Below are 20,736 nucleotides of genomic sequence, written 5' to 3'. Positions count from 1 at the left end.
TTATTCACCTGGCTATTTCCGCATCCAGCACAAGATATTTCGAAAAACGATTTTCAAAACTGTTTGTAGCACCGTAAGTGTATAGCTTGACAAGGAAAGTATTTCAGTAACACCGACAGTAACACCGACAGAGATTCCATCACTGATCATGAATTTAAAAAAAAAGATTTGAATGGGGCGACTGCTCCCTTCGAGAAGTCTAAATCTATCAATAAGTTGCACCAGATGACCTTTGCGTATGTTTTCTGGACTGAGTGAGCTACATTGAGATCCCATTTTTATCTATTCTACAACAGGCCCTGTTGCACAGTAATTGCATTGAAACGATCGAGTTCCTGACACAACCTGTATAAGTCTTACTTGTTTCTTTATCAAATTAATGCAAATTGCTGCATCTGAAATAGAATCATATAATTTTAGTCTGACATTCATTTTCCTTCATGTTTTGAAGGCTTCCAGTCTTCTCCATTCAGCTTCAGACATTGCCATGCTTCACAGTCATACAGGCACGTAGCCAGGGAGCTGAAGCTCTTCCCGAAATCCTACAAATATCTAATTTAAATAGTGTATTGTATAATGGTAACTATGTTTACTTCCTTAGCAGGATTAAATATTAGATCGAAAAAAGTTTAGTGTATAATAGAGAAACCAGGTTATAATTTTATTCTACCATTTAATCCAAATAATAAATGGATCCACAGCTCCCAAAATGTATAGTTTTCTTTCTTAGAGGTCACACAATATAAACTTTATGAGTAAAATTTTGCCCTAACTTTTAAAGCCTTTTTTAACGGAATGTGTAAACGTTAATAACAAAATACAATAACTATGATTTTGAGTACACTAACTGTACAAAATGTAAAAAAAATATGGACAATAGTTGTGTTATTCACTCATACGGTGGATCGAGTAGCTAAGTCTCTCCATTTCATTTACATAATAATAATAATAGTAGTAGTAATAATAATAATACATTTGGATTAGAATTGGTTTATTTTTAATAAGTTATAATACTTATTTGGTGTTTTTTGAAGTCAACTTTATGCACGGTAAGGCTAATCGGGACTGGACCTACAGTTTAAAGTGTGCGAACCACTTGTGCATCCACCAGGTATCGAACCCGGGACCCTTTCATTACAAGGCGACGTCGCTAGCACTGCGTCATTATAATAGTTATTATTGTAAAATGACAATTATAACCGTGGTAATAATAATTATTGCCATTATTATTTCTACTAATCAAGTTCTATCAGTGGCTTGATCCCCTCTGCAAATATTTCTGGCGACGCCTGTGCGAATAAGGAATGAGCCCCCTCCCCGAAATAAAATCCTGGCTACGGGCCTGCAGTCATACAGTTCTGTGTTCCAGACGTATGCTTTTACAAACCCGCATTGTAGCCAAATCCATACTACTTGATGCTTGTAGTTGTAGCAGTTGTTTGTCTCGAAACGCGAACATCACTCCAACACATTTTCTGAACCAACAGGGGAGCGATTAAACGTCTTGATAACGCTTCTAGGTGTTGATGAAGACTTGAATATTTACCTTTGGCATGAATTGAGCTGCCTTAAGTGCTGTACCTTGCCAAACAGGATGGCGCACCTATTCCCGTATTCGCAAGCTTCCGTTAACATCTTTTGCACACCGCGATTTGTCCGATGCAAACAGAACCTAACCTTACACGATAATAGCACGTTGAATATGGGGCGTGGGATTACATTCTCTTCTCGCTTCGTTCTGGCAGAATGGACGATTGTTTCTTGCCAGGCCTTAGACAAGGGAAAGCCTTGTTAACAACGGCCCACCTCTTTTCTCCTCACTGTGTTTGTTAAAAGAGTAGGAGTTCTCAAATTGAAGCAGGCAAAAGGATTGTTGTCTTCTTCCTCTTCAGGCATCGCATCAATTGTTGTCACTCATTTGTAGAACAGTTAGATGACTTTGCATGTTTGTATACTATTGTGCAAGATGCACGGGCGTTGAAAGCGGAGGGGTCCAATTTGGATACCTGCCCCTTTTCCAAATATACAACGTGTATTTTAACAGAGCGGACAACCTATCAGGTTTGTTGTTAAACATTATCTGGAACACAACAACGAGGTTTGTTGTATTATAACAATGAGAAAATCTTCAAGTTTTTTCATGCGCAATACTTTTGTAAACACGGTCATTGTGGCGCTGGTGTAGTGTTAAAGAAAATGGCGACTTTCACAAGCAGAGGCGCAACCACGAATTTTTGTCTGGGGTGGGCAAGTACCAGGATAAACGTACCAATAATACAAATTTTAGTAATAAAAATAATTTTAATAATAATAATGCTAATAATAATAATTATTATTATTTTAAATCATAAATTATTATAACATTATTATTATTATTATTAGTAGTAGTAGTGTCCTCCTCCGTAGCCGAGCGGGTTAAGGCGTTCACTCGTCTTGAGATCGTTCGCTGCGGGACGGCGTAGGTTCGAATCCGGCTCTGGTCGGAATTTATTCGGCCTACGTATAGGGCCGGTGGCAACACACCATCGTGAGGAAATTGGTGAGTGAGCGGTAACCCGGTCGAGAAGACCTACAACGGCTGGGGATACGACAACCGACTATTCCAATCCTGGTTGAAGATCTCCACGCTACAATAGGTGACGGAGGAACAGTGTGGGAGGGAGACCAGCAGTCGGTAGGTAAGGCCCTCACGGGCTGTAGCGCTGCGGGTTATTATTATTACACAACCAATTCATCCATCTCACAATAAGCCAAAAGCAAGAATTACATAAATTGTCTGTCAAATGTGCACGCTCCCTTTCCTCAAAACAATTGTCAAAGCACTTAAAACAAAATCAATTAAGACAAGTCTTATTTCTCTGTCTGGTAATTTACACTGCATTACAGAGAACAATGATAAATCGCGAGCAAGAAAATTTTTGGATCCAATTTTTGTGCAGGCTGTAATCAATATTGATTTATTAGGGCGGAAATAATTTCATGGGACGCCAATACATTCTCTCTATTACAACTTTTGTGCCTCCTTGATGGTGTATTGGCAACATCGTCGCCTTGTGATCAAGGGGTCCCGGGTTCGATACCCGGTGGAGGCACAGTGGTTCGGATCTCAATTTAAACTGTAGGTCCAGTCTCGATTAGCCTTTCTATGCGTAAAGTGAACTTAAAACCACAAATCAATGAATCAACTTTACAACTTATTTTCATTTAGATCATTTGGCGCCCAGAGCCGACTCCCGCCTCCTCGTAGCTACGGTTCTGAACTTGGTAAGACTAAGAAAAGGAGGGAGAGCGAGGAAGAAAATTTTATGAAAACTATTTTCATTTGCATCAATAATGAAGTTGTGGGCGGTAATTGCCCCCCCCGCAGGTACAATTGGCGGTCATTCTTTCCCCCCTTGCCCCCCTAGATCACCATTCGGTCCAAGGTGGGGGGCAATGCCCCCCTGTGGTTGCGCCACTGTTCACAAGTCGGTACACCCCTAGACTTCTGCATTTGGGGCTTTCTTAAAGACAAATCCTATTCGACAAAGACAAAACCTATGCCATGGAATATACAAGAGCTAAAGAAGACAACAAGAAACGACCTTGCTTTGGTGGACGAGGCGTTCTTGCAAAAAGTGTGGCAAGAAGAACTCGAATTTCGATGGCATGTGTGTCGCATAACTGGTGGACGGCACATTGAACATTTATAGACATTTGTAGCCATGTAGTCATTTGTAGACATCATAGAAACTTGAAGTGTTACTGATTTATAGATAACAAATATCATTGTTGTATTTATTTATTTATTTTACTTCGCTTCTCTGCCACTTTTGGGTAATCGAAAAGATGGGGATGAGTGATGACATGATGCAATTGATGAATGGACACTCACAAACACCATGCCCAGGCCGGGATTCGAACCCAGGATCCCTGGCATCTTAGCGCACTGTGCTAACCATTCCACCACGGGGGCGGGCTCTTTGCTCTGTGGGTATTTCTAAAACGCGTATTATTATCTATTATTTAAACATACTTATTTGACATTCCTAATATACAGGGTGATTCTAAAGGTAGGGTACAAACGAAAACCACAGATACCTCCCATGAAATAGAGACGAAAGTGTCCCTTCCACTTTGCCGAGAGATGCCTCCGTGAGGAGCTAGACAACGCCGAAAACGTGTGAAAATGAACTTCACACCGCTGTACAGCCAGCACCAGTGAAGATAGAAAGGCGGAACAAAAGAAGTCAAAAGGAACACCAAAGTCGTCCATCAGAAAAACACCAGGCGGCAGCTGCGCAACGCATGCGCATGGGGTTCCACAAAGGAAATAGAAGTGTCCCGCAAGACAAGTGAAGGGAAAGGGTAGCGATCGACAACAGTAGAGACAAAAGAAGCAAGAAACACACCGAGAATGCAAGCAAAGTGGAGTGGTGGGGTCCGTACGACACTCCAGCAGCCTTTCGCCCCCTCCCACCCAGCGATGTGCCTCCGGCTTCATTTCTAAGAGGCTGATTGGGCCCCATCACGACGTTTGTAACAACGTCTGTACGAGGAACGTGGTCCTATCTGTACGTGCACCTTTCATTGGCAATAACCTCCTGTGCCCGTAGTTGCTGTGTTTGTCCTGCAGGCGCACGACCTCTGTGTGACATCCCCTCGTTGCTGCTACGGGGAATCCCTCGTCCCGCATTTGTTGTCTCCTTGGCAGGTACCATTCCCCGTCCGGTCCTCTTTCTCATTTGTTGCACCGTGCTTTGTTCTTGCTGCGGTGTCTCCCCACTGTGTTTGGGGACTCCCCAAGCGCTGCTCCGCCAGCGCCGCCATTTCTGCCCCGAACCATGTACGCGTCTGTTGCCTGTTGAGTGTCACGGACCACTTTGCTTGCATTCTCGGTGTGTTTCTTCGTCCTACGTCGTGGGGCCTCCCCATGGCGCAGTGGTAGCGTCATTGCCTTGTAATCAAGGGGTCCCGGGTTCGATACCCGGTGGAGGCACAAGTGGTTCGGATCCCACTTTAAACTGTAGGTCCAGTCACGATTAGCCTTACTGTGCATAAAGTGGACTTAAAATCGTCCTACGTCGTCCTCCCGTGGTTCTGCAACCTCGCACTACTTTTCTTGACTGCACTGCTTCGGTCATGGTGTTTTTTTTTTCCCGCTGTGCAATTGTTACATCATGCTTCATTGCTTATTTTGTCCCTACTGTTGTCGATCACTACCCTTTCCCTTCACTTGTCTTGCGGGACACTTCTATTTCCTTTGTGGAACCCCATGCGCATGCGTTGCGCAGCTGCCGCCTGGTGTTTTTCGGATGGGCGACTTTGGTGTTCCTTTTGACTTCTTTTGTTCCGCCTTTCTATCTTCACTGGTACTGGCTGTACAGCGGTGTGAAGTTCATTTTCACACGTTTTCGGCGTTGTATAGCTCCTCACGGAGGCATCTCTCGGCAAAGTGGAAGGGGCACTTTCGTCTCTATTTCATGGGAGGTATCTGTGGTTTTCGTTTGTACCCTACCTTTAGAATCACCCGGTATAATCACACAGTCGTTAAGTAATCCACACAAGAACTATTAGAAACATTAGTATTGCGAGCGAAGGGATTTAGGAAATGCTTAGACCAGTGATCGCCAAACCGTCGATCGCGAGCTACGGTAGCTCGCGGGGTTCCAGTAGCTAGTGAGGGATTTGGCTAGAATAGACTGTAGATAAAAAGCGGCAATATCTGAGTGAAACTAAGAGAAATATCTGTTTTTGCCGATAGATGGACATCTGGACAACTCGTTCCAATATCTGTAACAACTCATTCACCTAACCTAACAAATATTGTGGATGAAAGTGAGTGCCACCCTTATTAACATGATAAGAATCAATATCATAATGCGTTATTGACAAATTTTTACATTTTACTGTGTGTGTAAGAAAAGTATTTATATGTTTTGAACTCTAAGAAATGACAGCCTCTGTATTTTGCAGTTTTTGTTGTTTAGCGTCGCTTTTCTGCCACTTTTGGCTAATGACGACCATCAGGATGAGTGATGATATGATGAAATTGATGAAGGGACAGTCACATGTTCATGCCAGGATTCAAACCCAAGCCCCATCGCTTCTTAGTGCTGTAAAACAAATGATTTTTACATTTTACTTAAAGTTTTTATAAACCAACAAAAGATCGAAAAGAAATCAATTCGCACTTGGTAGCTCATCATGCATTTTCAAATGTGGAAGTAGCTCAAGTCAGTTTGGAGACCTCTGGCTTAGACCTATTGCTTTGCAAACTGATAATATTATTATGAGGGCAAAAGTAGTTTCACGGGACACCGTGACTTGATTCTTCTACTGCTGTGATAAGTTTTAGTATTGCCATGCATACTATCCAACGTTGCTCTCTGTACAGTTATAGACACAACTGGGTTGTAACGATTCCATTGAAAGTCAATGTATTCATTACAACCCGGCAGTGTCCGTGACTGTACACCCAACGGCAAAAGAATCAGTAGGCGAATTGTCCACCACCATTTTCATTCGGTCTGTATTACAGAATGTGATGACAATGAATTGAAATAATGACGTCAATAAGCAGAGATCAATGCCTGCTTCGAACCAACATAGTTTCATTCCTTAACAACACAGGTTGTAGAGCGGTGGACAATTTGCCTACCATTATCTTTGCCGTTGACTGTACAAGTAAGGTGCGCTTCAGGCTGCAGAATACAGAACTACAAACCAAGGAAACATTTTCCCTCACATATAGATCCACCAAGCTTTCTGAAACCTCGGAAAATATGCGAACTAACCGGCCTCCCCCACCCTCTTCTTTCACCCCCGGTGTTTTCTCTGGCGCTGGTCGGGCAAGGACCGTCCCACTTCCGCTGATACAGTGTTGCTAATTTTACTCTCTTCAAGAATTCGAGGAGTGTTGTTGTGTGCGTAGACGTGTTTTTGAGTAAATGTAAAATGTCAAAAGTTGTGCACAGCAGTGAACGAAATTTGCTACTACGAATCATCGAGAAGTGTGAAGATGAGAAAAGAGACGGGTGATATTATCCTCGCGATCAACCCCTAAAGAGAGCACTATATCTAACGGGACGGTCGGAGTCATTGCTTAAAAAACTGAAAAGAGAGAAAAAAGATTTACAAACCCCTGACCAGAAATTGTCAACTCCTGGTATACGGAGACGTGCTCGACAGAATAAGATTGTCATTGACGACATGGAAAAGTGTATACTGCGAAGGAAAATCCATGAAATGTACGTAGTGAAAAGAGAAGTTCCTACAATATTGAAACATTTAGCTATTGCTAAGGAAGAAATTAATTATCGGGGGAGGCGGGGAAATTAAGGAAAATTATGAAACAAATAGGCTTTAAATTTAAAAAATGTAGAAACTCTCGCTTAGCTCTGGTTGAACGAAGCAACATTGAGGTTTGGAGAGCAAGATATCTTCTTGTGATTAACAGATTCCGCAACGAAGGGAGGCCTGTTGTTTACATTGATGAAACTTGGATTCATCCTAATTACAAAGTAAAAAAATGTTGGCAGAGTTAAGATGTGTCAGGTGCAGGGGCGCCGACGTGTCAAAAAAATTGGGGGGGGGTCCTCTGAAAAAAAAATATATAGTTTACATAATTTAGAATATTAATCTTATGTGTTTAAATTGTTGATATCCTTCTGCGAGACAGCTGGCGTTTTTAACTTTAGTGTCCCCCTCCCTCCTCTCTCTTATGCTATGTTATTTGAATTACCACATCTAGAAACGAAACTTAATATTCGGCCTGCATATTTGTTTACTTGCAAACCTTTCACGGCACACGCCCACTTCTAGATTTGGCAACACAGGGGGGAAAACACGTGTTTCTGCCATCCCTTCCCTTGCCCCAGAGTTCCCGAGCTCCCCTCCTAAACGTTCGACACTAGCGCCACTTGTTTCTGGCCAGGGTTTCAAATAAGTTGGTGGATCTATATTTATGTACGGCTATTTTCTTTGAAGTTCGCTCACACTATCATGCTAAATCTTTTTCTCCTGATGTGTCAAGTTCAAACTTGCAATTTGTTGCATGCAGTGACCTCAACGAGTGTCCTACAGGTGCAAGGGCATTCAGATGCGTTGAGGTTACACCGTGAAAAGTTGCCGACTGAAAGAGGTTTTTGGTATGCATGCCACTCGTGCATGTTTTTCATTCCTTCTTTTCTTCTGGTAGCGTGGGGTGTGTTCGTTTTTCAAGTCGTTGAACATAGACTACCTGTTTTGCTGGTTGAATGATCCATTGGGACTTCGACCTCTTCTCATTGACTATCCCTTTGTTTTTCGTTTCACTCACGGGTGGTACCGAACAGGGTGCCCGCGGGAATCTTTCTGAGGGGGGGGGGGGGGGGGCAGAGTAAGATTTTACACCTTGCCCTTCAGTTATAGAAATGTATATTTTACCTTTTATTGTCGCCTTATTGTTGTCGTTAATAATAATAATAATAACAATAACATCATCATTTAAGAAATCATACAGTTCAAAATGAATTGAAAATACTTTGGCGTTGTTAATAGTTCAGTCCACTGTTTAAATACAGGGTGACCCAGAGATGTATACCCATTTTGGAATTAACATTACACAGTTAATTGTACACCAAACTTTATTATTTTTGTTGTATAATGTGTGTCATATATTGCCATTTATTTTACATTTATTTATTTATTTATTGCAGTTACCACGGAGTCGTTGTCGGTGGAACATCGCGTGTTCACGTATGATGCCTATGTGAGAAACGGCGACTCAGTGGTTGCAGCTCAGAGGCTATTCCGCCGGCACTTCCACATAAGGCGGCATGGATCAGTTCCAACTTTCAAAACAATCTTAAAATGAGTTAAGCAGTTTCGAACTACAGGCACTGTAACTTCAAAAACACCACCAGGTGCTGAACCGCAGAGCTGCAACATAGGCATCATACATGAACACGACTCCATGGTAACTGCAATAAATAAATAAATAAATAAATAAATATAAAATAAATGGCAATAGATCACACACATTATATTACAAAAATAAAATTGGTGTACAATTAACTGTGTAATGTTCATTTCAAAATGGGTATACATCTCTGGGTCACCCTGTAGAAAGTGGATGCGCTTTGCTTTCTTTCTACAAACGTCTATCACTTTGAAGAGGTTCTCTGGGGATATCAACCAGGTGATTTCCGAATAATCTTCCGAGCTTTCGAGAGCTAACGTCACTCTCATTCTCAGGGACTAACGTCACTTCAATCCCTGAAGATGAGAGTAACGTTAGCTCTCGAGAGCTCGGAAGCTTACCCGGAAATCACCTGGTTGATATCCCCAGAGAACCTTTCATCATTCACCGCTAGGAAAACGTCAAGGATTATCTATCACTTTGTTGATGAATAAATTCATAGTCTTTTTGTAATTTTTCACGATGCATAGATATCGAATGGGTAATGATTTCCTGACTTTTCGGTCTACGGGCAGCCGAGAAATTCCAAAGAATCATATTTAAAAGTGATTAATTGTTGGTGTTGTCTACACTATAAGTGTCTGAAATTTCTTAAAATCGATAGCTTCTATTTCAGAAGTGCAAAATCAACAACTTGAAGTGGAAAAGTGTGAAGAATTAGATTTTCACCGCGTCGGGAAATTTTGAAAACTTCCGATCCCAAAAATTTCCTGACGCAGAAAAAAAATTTCCATCGGGAAATGGCGAATGGGTTATAAAAATTTCCCTTCCCGATCCCGACCAAAACTTTTCTGTCCCGCGCACCCCTTACGCAGTCAACATGATTTTAATGTCTGTGGTGAAAACGTTCTTGTTGTTATCTTAATAAATTTGTAAATTTTATATTAATTACCACTATACACAGCCCCACCGAGCCGCCCTGCTGCGTGCCTGCCCGTACTCGAACCCACCACCCAGGGAGAGACTGCTATTAATTATAGTGGGGGGAAATCCCCCGGTCTTCTCATGGATTTCGCATCCTGCCCCTTCCCCCTGCGGTAAATAAAATGTAGTTTTTATTCTAAAAATAAGAGTAGGCATAACCCTTATTATCAAATTCATGGGTGCGCCAGGGCCACTGTTTCTGATAAACAATAAATGCCATCCCGTTAGATCAGGCACGTATCCAGGAATTCCTTTCGGGGGGGGGGGGGGGCTGAACACCATTTTTTAAAGGAGTATAGATAGAACCTCACAATTGTATGTTTAAGGCCAGTGGTGACAATTGGGTGCCAAAACAAGTGGGGAGGAGATGCAAGGAAAGTTTACTTTCTCTTGGTAGACATTGGACAAGGCTTAGCATTAAGAGGCCATAATGTGATAGTGTGGAGGCAAAATATGGGGAGCAACTATCCCATAAATCGTCGCCACTGTTTAAGGCTGTCATTTTATTCAGAACGTGAAATCGGAACACTTTCTACCACTCAACTCCTCTGTTTCCATGCATTAACGGAACCATCTCAGTATGTGTGCTTGTCCATTTCTTCTCATCAGACATCAAACCATCTATGTACGTACCAGAAGTATTTTTACGAAGCTGTTACACATGCACGGGATGCACAATTCACTCGACAACGCGAGATTCTAACTGTGGCCTGCGAACTGGACGCAGAAAGTTCTCGAATATTTTTCTCTGATTCGAACCTGAACACTACTAATGTGTCTTGTCCTTCCATGTTTGCAGCTCTTATAAAATTCGAAACCCACCAAAGACCAAATGGTTCATATTCAAGCCTAAGCACTCGCAATTATTCAAAATTGTCTGTTGAGTGTGTCGAACCCAGTAGGCTTTAACAAAATTTTGTTTTTTTATGTCATAAAATTATCGGACTGCATACACGAAATTTGGTCCTGGCACAACTAAATCATCACTCAAAACTTTGATATTCAGATGATCTGAGCAGCTTATTTCGTTTTTAATAAACGCTTTAATACCTGGTACTGCTGAAATATTCACTTGAGAGAGAGAGAGACCTTCGATCTCTTCGGCCCTTGACCCGAACTACTCGTAGCACTACACTGAGGCTCCAGAAGTTCCGCTGTTGTCAATGTTTTCAGCTTTGAACGTAGTAATAGACTTTGTTACTTTATGGTATTTAGTCCTTTGCATTTTCGAATCACTAGATCTTATAAAGCTACCAATGGGCACTGACTGATCACTAATCGACTGTATGAATTGTCACACTTACCTCTGAAGTCTAATTAACTGATTCTGTTGTACAGATCAACCAGGAAATTGAAACCGCGTATCCTCATTATATTCTAGAACGATTCGAAAATATTGCCAGTACTTCGACTCCTTCTCTTATTCAAGAATCTTCTACTCTCGCCTTCCAGAGATTAAAAATTACAACGAATCGCTCTACGTGTGGTGCTACCTTCGTTGTGCAGCTTCCAAATGCTGACAAGTCTCTACATAGTGCTCAAGTTCGCTGCGACAACACCGAAAGAGTAAGAAAATTTTACGTGCAATATTATCAACAACAGGATTATAGAACATTCTCCGACACATTATTAAAGAAGACAAAAACCTAATTTTATGTAGTGTAAAGTGAAAACAAATCTGGTGAAGGTGGGGGTTTGGGGGCTCGAGCCACCTGATCCTCACCTTGGATACGCGCTATTAACAACAACAGGGTTATAGAACATTCTCCGTCTTGTCTCGATAATGATTTATCTCAAATTATCATCATATTATTCAAGAAGCCAAAAACCTACGTAATTTTATCTAGTGTAAACAGAAACATTTCCTGAAGGGGGGGGGGGCTCGAGCCCCTGATGCCCACCTTGTATACCTGCTATTAATGGTTATAGGACATTCTCCGTCTTGTCTCGATAATTATTCTTCTCCTTAAACCATAGTCACATGATTCAAGAAGCCAAAAACCTAATTTTATCTAGTGAAAACTGAAAAATTTCCTGGGGGAGGGGGCTCGAGCCACCTGATCCTCACCTTGGATACACCTTATTAACAATAACAGGGTTATAGAACATTCTCCGTTTTGTCTCAATAATTATTTATCTCAAATTATCATCACATTATTCAAGAAGCCAAAAACCTACGTAATTCTATCTAGTGAAAACAGAAAAAAATCCTGAAAATGGGGGGGGCTCGAGCCCCTGATGCCCACCTTGAATACCTGCTAGTAACAATAATAGGGTTATAGAACATTCTCCGTTTTGTCTCTATAATTATTTATCTCCTTAAATCATAACGTCACATTATTTTATTTCACACCACAAGAAACAAAAAGAATCTAATTTTATCTAGTGTAAACCTAAAACTTTCGGGGGGGGCTCGATCCCCTAAAAAGACCCCCATTGGATACGTGCCTGCGTTAGATGAAGGCGTCGAGTGGTCGACTCGCTGTCCTACGTCGAGTCTCGACCTGGACTGAGTGTTCCTTGATGAGCCTTTCTTATTAATTTACATCTAATCATCATTCATCCTCACCGTCGCGAGGCCTAAAGGGGCAGAAAGGTCGTTGTAACTCGCCCCCGCCTCCAAGAGAAAGTTCTGATTGTGATTGGAGTATAATGAAGTAATACACCTGTTTGGGGAAGGAAGAATGATTTACTTTCGTATTTTCTTTAATTTTTACGTTGCTTGTCTGCCACTATGCGTTCATCGCGACGATGAGCATGGGTGGTGATTAGACGAAATTGATGAAGAGCATTAGCAAAATCGAAAGTAGACATTTATTTTCTTAAATTTTCATTAATCGAATCCGCTGGTAAATAGAATTACTGAGCAGAATTTCGTGTTGAGAAAGTTCGCATTATGGCCACCGCAAGAAGTTGTGACGCTACTTGTCCCTTTAGTATCTCTGTTTGATACTAGATGGCATACAACGTCTGCTTTATGATACGCGCTGCACGCGAACTTCCGAACAAAATTTGTCTTATGACTTATTAAAAGTGCATTATCTATTATTATTGAATGTCAAAAGATTACAATGTCAACAAATATTCATGAATACAATAATAATAATCCGTCGCGCAACAGCCCATGAAGGGCCTAGGCGTACAATAACTGACGAAATGTATTTGATTCACTTTTCTCTTTCAATTGATATCCCTTTAACCCTAAACTTATCTAAAATGTTATCATATCCCTTCTCCATGCACAGAAACATAAGATTCTGAAAGATTTGTAAAACAAATTTATAAACTAGCAAGAGAAATTCAAATTACAAATTAACATTACAGTATCTATCACATGTTCATTTTTGTGTTAAATTTATGCATTAAACATCGTTTACAACGTCGCATTACTAAACCTGAAGTAATTTATTATCAAATAGTTTTTTAGTTGTGAAATTTTCTAACTTAAAAACTTGCTATTTCCATTGAGTATGTAATTAGCTAATTTTGTTATATATAAATACGGAGAAACTAGTTAGTATTATTATTTATATCTACCTGAGTTTTTCTTTCGTTGTAACAATGGAGAAAAATTGTGTAAGTCTCATAAAAATAATATGTAGATAATGTAGTAGACGTTTTCCATACATTTTTCTGTAATGGTATATGGAAATAAATAAATTTAGGCTTAAGTTACAATGCACTGCTCATTTTAGGCCATGTTCAGTCATTAATATGTTAAACTAAAGGAACAAGTGTTCAACATTAATTCATAATTATAGTCTTGCACATACACACTGCTTTGAAATTATAATTATAGCACTACAATGTAGTGATTTAAAACTGCAGGAAGCACAGACATCACCTGAAATTTTTGTGAGGAGGGTTTCAAACCATTAATAAAACTTGAAGAGGATGAATGATGATTAGATGTTATTGATGAATCCACTCACCCTTGACCAGGCCAGAACTTGTACCTGGAACTTTTGGTGGCAAGATTTTGAGTTGAGCATTCAATGCACTTAACCACCAATGTGGTTAGGGTTAGAAAGCCTTAAGGATGTGCCAGCCCCCGTGTCAGAGCGATTAACACATTGCGCTACTACACCAGGATTCCCAGGTTCGAATCCTGGCCTGGGCATGGATGTTTGTTAGTGTCCATTCATCAATTTCATCATATCATCACTCATCCCAATCTTCTCAAATTAGCCAAAAGTGGCACAAGAAGCTAAGTAAAATCAATCAAATCAATCTTGAGGATGTATATAGATAAAACACTGTTGTAGGGAGACTTGTGATTTTCTTTGTTAATTTCTAGGGGAGTGGAACTGCTATGAATTCAACCAATAATGTACAGATATTGGAGAAATATATTGCAGAGGTACTCAATCCGAGACCAACAATGGATCCTTTAGCAACCATTTGTGAATCTGAAGATTGCAATCTCAGTGAAATAAGAGAAGTCTACTTCAACCAAAGATGCAGAAGAGGAAGGCAAAAGTACGCCAAGACTCACACCTGTTGTGGAAACTCGGTCAGAGCTAAGTCAAGTGCTACAAATGATGAGAATATCATCCCAGTGGAGATTTGTGCGAGTAGACAGAAGAGGAAAAGGAAAACAGGAAGCCATACAGAAACAACTCATACACAGAAAGAGATTGAAGTGTGTAGGTAAGCCAAGGCCCTCACGGGCTGTAGAGCTATGGGTTATTATTTATTTATTATTAGTGTAAGTTATTGTAGATTATTATTATTAGTTGTTTTGCAAAGGGGAGGATTTATGCTGCCATACTGACAATGACAAGCCATTGGCAGGCATTGTCCTAAAAGATTCACGGAGAATATTTGTTTTACAAATTAACTGTAAGCTAGAAGTTCTTTCTATTAGTTCCAATAACCAATATTAGTTTTCAGACATTCTATTCAAATTGTTTTACTGAAATTAAGAGTATTCAATTACAACCAATGGATGATTTGATTTGAAATGAAATGGAATCAATAGATGTAGTGACATAAATCACAACTAGTCTTCTTAATAAATGAAATTGAATCACTTTTTTGAAACTGATGCATAATCAGTAACAGAATAATTCAACAAATGAAGTATTTGAATATTACAACATACTAAAATTGCAATGAATTTATACTCATCAGTAGGGCTAAGATTTTTGATGACCTTAAAATTGCCAAAAAAATGACCTTTAAAAAAATGCATAATACATGCAAGAAAATGCCCTATAAACTTAGAAAAATGACCTAAAGATTCTGAAAGATTAGTAAAACAAATTTATGAACTAGCGAGAGAAATTCAAATTACAAATCAACATTACAGTATCTATCACATGTTCATTGCGTATGGTAGTACAAGTAAGAAAGTTCACTTTTTGTCATCTTTTACACTTTAAGTACTGAGCTGCAGTACACAACGAAAATCATATGCAAATTTTCAAAAGTGAATGATTGTCGGTTTTCGGACAAGAGAGCTTGTACACGGAAAAATTTCTCTCGACTTCCACCGACACAAGAGGAGCGTACTTGAAATGAACAATATCACTTGCTGTTAAGGAACTTTCAATTCCATAGAGTGCAAATTTCTTCCCTGACAAAATGTCCGATACAGAGCACAAAACTTTGTACCCATTGTTTTTTTTAACAATTATCCATCTGGCGACAATGTATTTACTGATAGAGGGGGACATCACATTGTTTGAGCTGAATTGTTACACAACAGCTTGTGTCAACAATACTGCACAGAATTTCTATGTTTCTTCAAACAGTCCTTCTGAACTGCGCTGAAGGCAATGAGAAAAGAGTCTGAACCTCTCTGCTTCAAAGGGTTACATTTGCATATAAAATGCCCCTTCTTTCACCAAAATGTAGAAAAATGCATAATATGATTTTTAAAAGGCAGAAAAATAACAAACGGTTTAAAAAGTTTAAAAAATGACCTTTACTTCAAAAAGGGTCAACAAATGCAAAAAAATGCCCTGTCAAAGGCATCCCAATTAATTCACTTACGTGTAAAACAAGTTCCTATCAACTTATGCAATGTTCCTGCCTTACCAAAAAAAATGCATTTGCATCAAAGTCCTAGTCCTACTCATCACATATACAGTAAAATCAAACATGTTCTTGTTTTACTGAAATCATTTCATTATACAATATTCTTTTGCTAGCGCATTGCTGTTTTAAATAATTCTTACCATTTGCATGAAAATATTATTTACATTGAAACCATGTCATAAAACATACAATAGCATAATACAGCTGTGGTGCAACAGTCCTTGAGAGCCAAGCAGGCCCGTAGCTAGAATTGATCTCCAGGGGGAGCTCAAGGGTTATTGGGGGGGGGGGGGGGGGTTGTAAACCAAGACCATTTTTCAAAAATTTAACAGTATTAAATGAAGGTAAATTATGGGAGCTCATTAATTTATAAATATCATATACTACACAAATACTACATTTTTCTACATCTTTTAAAACATTTCTTGAAGTGTTAATTGACTGATACTGAAATCATCTCTTACACACTCCATATTACTTTAGATTATACAGATAATTATATCACACAGAAAAAAGTGCACAATATTCAATCACAGTGCCTACAGTATGTTCCACCCCCGGCTGAAGCAATTAAACTCCCCTTCCTTCCCAAAACTTGGGAGCTGTTGACTTTTGATGGAGATGCGAAGGGAATTTGCATGATGACATCATAGTCACAGATTTCTGTCTAAACTAAACGGGAGGTCGCAACAGGGACAGTGAAGGTACAGATAAAGATTCTCCCCTATGAAAGAACTTTCTGTAGTCTAGAGAATATTCTAAATACTTGCAGCTACTTCTGCTCATAAACAAAATGAGCGAATGTAATAGACGCTGGTCTACAGTTTCACTCTTCACTGCAAACATATTATGCAAAATTGTTTACCTAATGTCAAGAGCGGCTGATGGCAGTGGCAGAGGGAGCTGACCCCTCCCCCCCCCCCTGGCCCTTGCCTGGTTACGGTGATCATCCAACCAGTTATGGGGTGACATGTGGTCAGCATGACGAACCCCCAGTTGTTATTGTACATAGGTTTCCGTGATCAGGTTACGCTACTCATTCGTAGCCCCCCAATTTCCTCATGATGGTGGGTGGTCACCGGTCCCATACTAAAAACTAAACTCTGTGGTGCAACAGCCCCTCGAAGGGCCAAGGCCTGCCATAGCGGCTTTTCATTGGGTGACACGTGGTCAGCGCATCGGATTCCATCACCAATGTTTTCTGGCTTTCGTGACCAGAGCCTGCTACTTCCTCTTTCCAAGTTGCTTCCCAATTGTCCTCACGACGCTGGGTGATTGCCAGAATTTTGGGGGCACACACCGGGAATCGAATCCAGGACCGCACGCACCAAAGACGAGAGTGCTAACCACTTGGCTACGTGGGAGCCACACCAGTTCCATACAGGGCAAAATCTCATGAGAAACATTATTACGCTTCACCTATGGAGACTCAAACCATCATGCGTCCTGTAGCCCAAGCCCAAGCCTGATGCCTTAGACCACACAGCCACAGTGCAGCACAGAAAAACATTTTTTTAAAAAAATTGAGCACACATTACACAGTTCTACCCTTTTCCTGGAACGTGTTTCCAACAGCTAGTAATTTGCAGTTTCATACAATCCTCCAATTGGAAATTGTGGTTGAAATTTCCACTTGACTTAATTCCAGCATTAAACATTTTATCACATATTCAGTTTATTACAATCAAATCCAGTAAAGTTGACTTAGCTACATACTGAGTGTCATGATGACCAATATCCAAGTTAAAAATATATATGTCATACATTCATGTGGTTTGTCACATTATCAATGCAAACTCTGTATGTTCTCCTTGTATCTGGCTGCTCATTCACATAATTTATTCAATGATGTTATATTTTGAGCTTGTACTCATCCCAGGGCTGTAGAGCCACAGGTTATTTATGTTATTACTCATATGTACATGTTTAAATGTTAATAAAATTCTCACTTTCCAAAACAGGCTCAGTGACAACACTCCACAATTTACCCAGTTAGCACCGTTTCATGCATCATCCATGATGTCCGTTCCACAAAGGATGAAAAGTTGTGATACAGGGAACAGATTCATCATTCCCCAGAAGCCTACAGTGAGTCCAGATTCTGGGATTCCTCATAGAGGTACACATTTTATTGTTACGGAATAGGATTTATTTTTAGACCTCACAGAACTTAAAATTACAAAATCCAAAACTTTTCAATCATAAAAGGTATAATGATATATGGTTATTCTTGTATTGATGAAGTTGCATCCTCTACCTTACATTCTCATTTTCTTTAACTTTCAAATGAGTCACAACAAACTTTATAGTTTCACATGGTTGGAAATTGATTCAAATTTTTGAAACCTCTTACACAAAAATTTCAATACTGAAAATGTGCCATAATATCTTAAACATGAATAATGTTTTCTAACGAAAGTACAAAGATTTTGGAAATTTAATAAAATTCCAGTTGGTGAGGTTAAATCATGTGCTTCTTTGGTGCAGAATGAACTAGATATTTCAATTTTTGATTGAAATGTATGATGAAAGATAATTTTAAAATATGTATCAGCCATCAATTTTCCCAATAGTGCAGCTAACCTTATCTGATGTAGCATTAAAAATAGGTTTGCTATCGTAATACAACAAGTTGCATTAAGTAAATTGAATTTTATCACTATTGCACAAATTTATGGAGGAATTGATATGAAATTATAGGGTATTGTATACATTTCCACAAATTCAAGGCATACAATGCAATTCTGGTTTTCCATTCCACCACAGATACATTGCTGTACTAAATATGTGTGGACATTTGTCTATTAAACTGCACCTTAACTCAGTATTAATAATTCTTCAATTAATGTACTCATACAGCACAGACATGGGCATCGTTATAAGGGGGTTAGTGGGGATGTGTTTCCCACAGTAATCTGGAACTATGTCATGTATTTGTATATGTAAGTCATTGGTGTACTACACAGCATGTACTCCCCCAATAACTCAAAGGTTTCCCTGCTTATGGGCACATATCCCCAAGGAACGTTAATTGTATATCCACAATGTACAGTTCAATTCCATGAATTTTGTTGATTTTCATTAGATATGAAGTTTTAGATACCTATTTCTGCATATGAATGAGACATTTTCAATACTGAAACAGGACATCTAAAACATGTCCAGTGCTGGATATCCAACATATGTCTACATGTTATTTAAAAATGGATATTAAAGTTCTAATATCATTCAGATGTTTCCGTGGGAATACCTTTTTTTATGCCAAACTGTTTATGTTTAGCAAATGTCCATATTAGGTCCAGTTACAGTTTGAAATACGCTGTGTGGCAATTGAATTTTATTTTGACCACTCGCCTAGTAGTGTGTTGGACCACCTGTTGCTTTTATGACAGCAGATATCCTATGTTCCATGGATTCCATAAGCTGTCTGGAGTAGTCCACAGGTATTGATAGCCATGCTGAGTCCAATGCAGCCTTCAGTGCTGGTATTGATGTGATTGATATCTCCTGGCGCCTAATGTGTTGCTCCATATAATACTAAATATGCTCTATCGGATTTAAATCAGGCAAATTCGGAGGCCATACCATATGTTGGAAGTCAGATGAGTGTTTCTCGAACCAATTCTGTACCACAAGAGCCCGATGACATGTTGCATTACCATCCTGAAGATACCAGAACCATCAGAAAAAAGCAAGATTGTGGGATGTACTGTGTCTGCTAGGAGACGACGATAGGCCTGACCAGTGCTGCGGTGCTCTACATATGTTCCATGGGTTCTAAATTCTTGCCATGTGAACATTCCCCACAACAGCCATCGCCACTAACCTGCACCATTGACATTGTGCAAGATGGAAGAACACTTTTGTGTTGCTTACACCAAATTCTCACATGACCATCCATGAAATGCACTAAAAACCAAGACTCTTCGGACCAACACATCTTCTTCTGGTCTTGCACACTCCAATTTGCATGATCTTTGCACCACATGCATTGTTTGAGCTATTGCTCTCGTATCAGGAGTGGTTAGCGATGGGGTCGTCTTCTGTTGTACTCCATATGTGACAGTGTGCAACGAATGGTTCTGGTAACTACTGTCTCTGGTTGATTTGTGTTGTATTTGGATGTTAGTTGTTGCCCTGTGGTGCGTCTGTTGACTTGGATTAGTCGCCTTTTCCTCCGCTTCCCTCTGGCATCATTCTTTTGCTGCCCCTTACAGTTCCGCTGCTGGGACATCATTGGACCCTGTTCACTGCACTCTTGGAACACTTTCACTACTGCCGATCTTGAACACCCCACCATTACAACAGTTTGTGAATTTGATGCACCAGCTATTCTGGCCCCGACGGTCTGTCCTTTTGCAAACTCTGTCAAGTCCTTCCATTTCCCCATTTCGAACCACACTACATACTGAATTCACAACACATTGGCTAGCAGCACCCTCTCACCAAACATGTCGTCAATAAATGACTTTCATCGCACATGGTGGTAGTCATAATTCAATGACCACTCGGTTTATATCAAACAAGAATGTGCATATGTCGTTCTGTTCATGTCATCAACAAGTGGCAACTTCCAAAATATGCACGTTAGCCTACTGATCCAGGAAGAATATCCTATGAATCTCCTGCATTAATATATGGATATCCAATGATGTTCACTGGATATTCCTGAATATCTGTTAGAGTTATTTTCCTGTAGTTTACGGTTATTACAAGCATAAGAAAACAGTTTTTCTTTGTGACGTTTCAGGAGAACACACGCTCCTTTCATCAGACATTTATTTTCATTGTGATTAAAGATATAGTTTTCTTATGCTTGTAATAACCGT

At 39.8% G+C, this 20,736-nt stretch overlaps 1 protein-coding gene across 1 annotated transcript in view; it reads left to right on the top strand.

The window, feature by feature from the left end:
- Positions 1-20,736, top strand: part of LOC145980728 (uncharacterized) — a 45,760-nt gene that overhangs the window by 6,004 nt on the left and 19,020 nt on the right. The window contains exons 2-3 of the mRNA XM_083113789.1: positions 14,163-14,515; positions 17,869-18,026. Coding sequence (XP_082969915.1) covers positions 14,163-14,515; positions 17,869-18,026 — 511 coding nt within the window. The remainder of the gene's footprint in view (positions 1-14,162; positions 14,516-17,868; positions 18,027-20,736) is intronic.

Source organism: Lepisma saccharinum, chromosome 28 (genome assembly GCF_977018435.1).
Source record: "Lepisma saccharinum chromosome 28, izLepSacc3.1, whole genome shotgun sequence".
Lineage (NCBI taxonomy): Eukaryota > Metazoa > Arthropoda > Insecta > Zygentoma > Lepismatidae > Lepisma > Lepisma saccharinum.
This window is presented reverse-complemented; position numbering and strand designations above follow the sequence as displayed.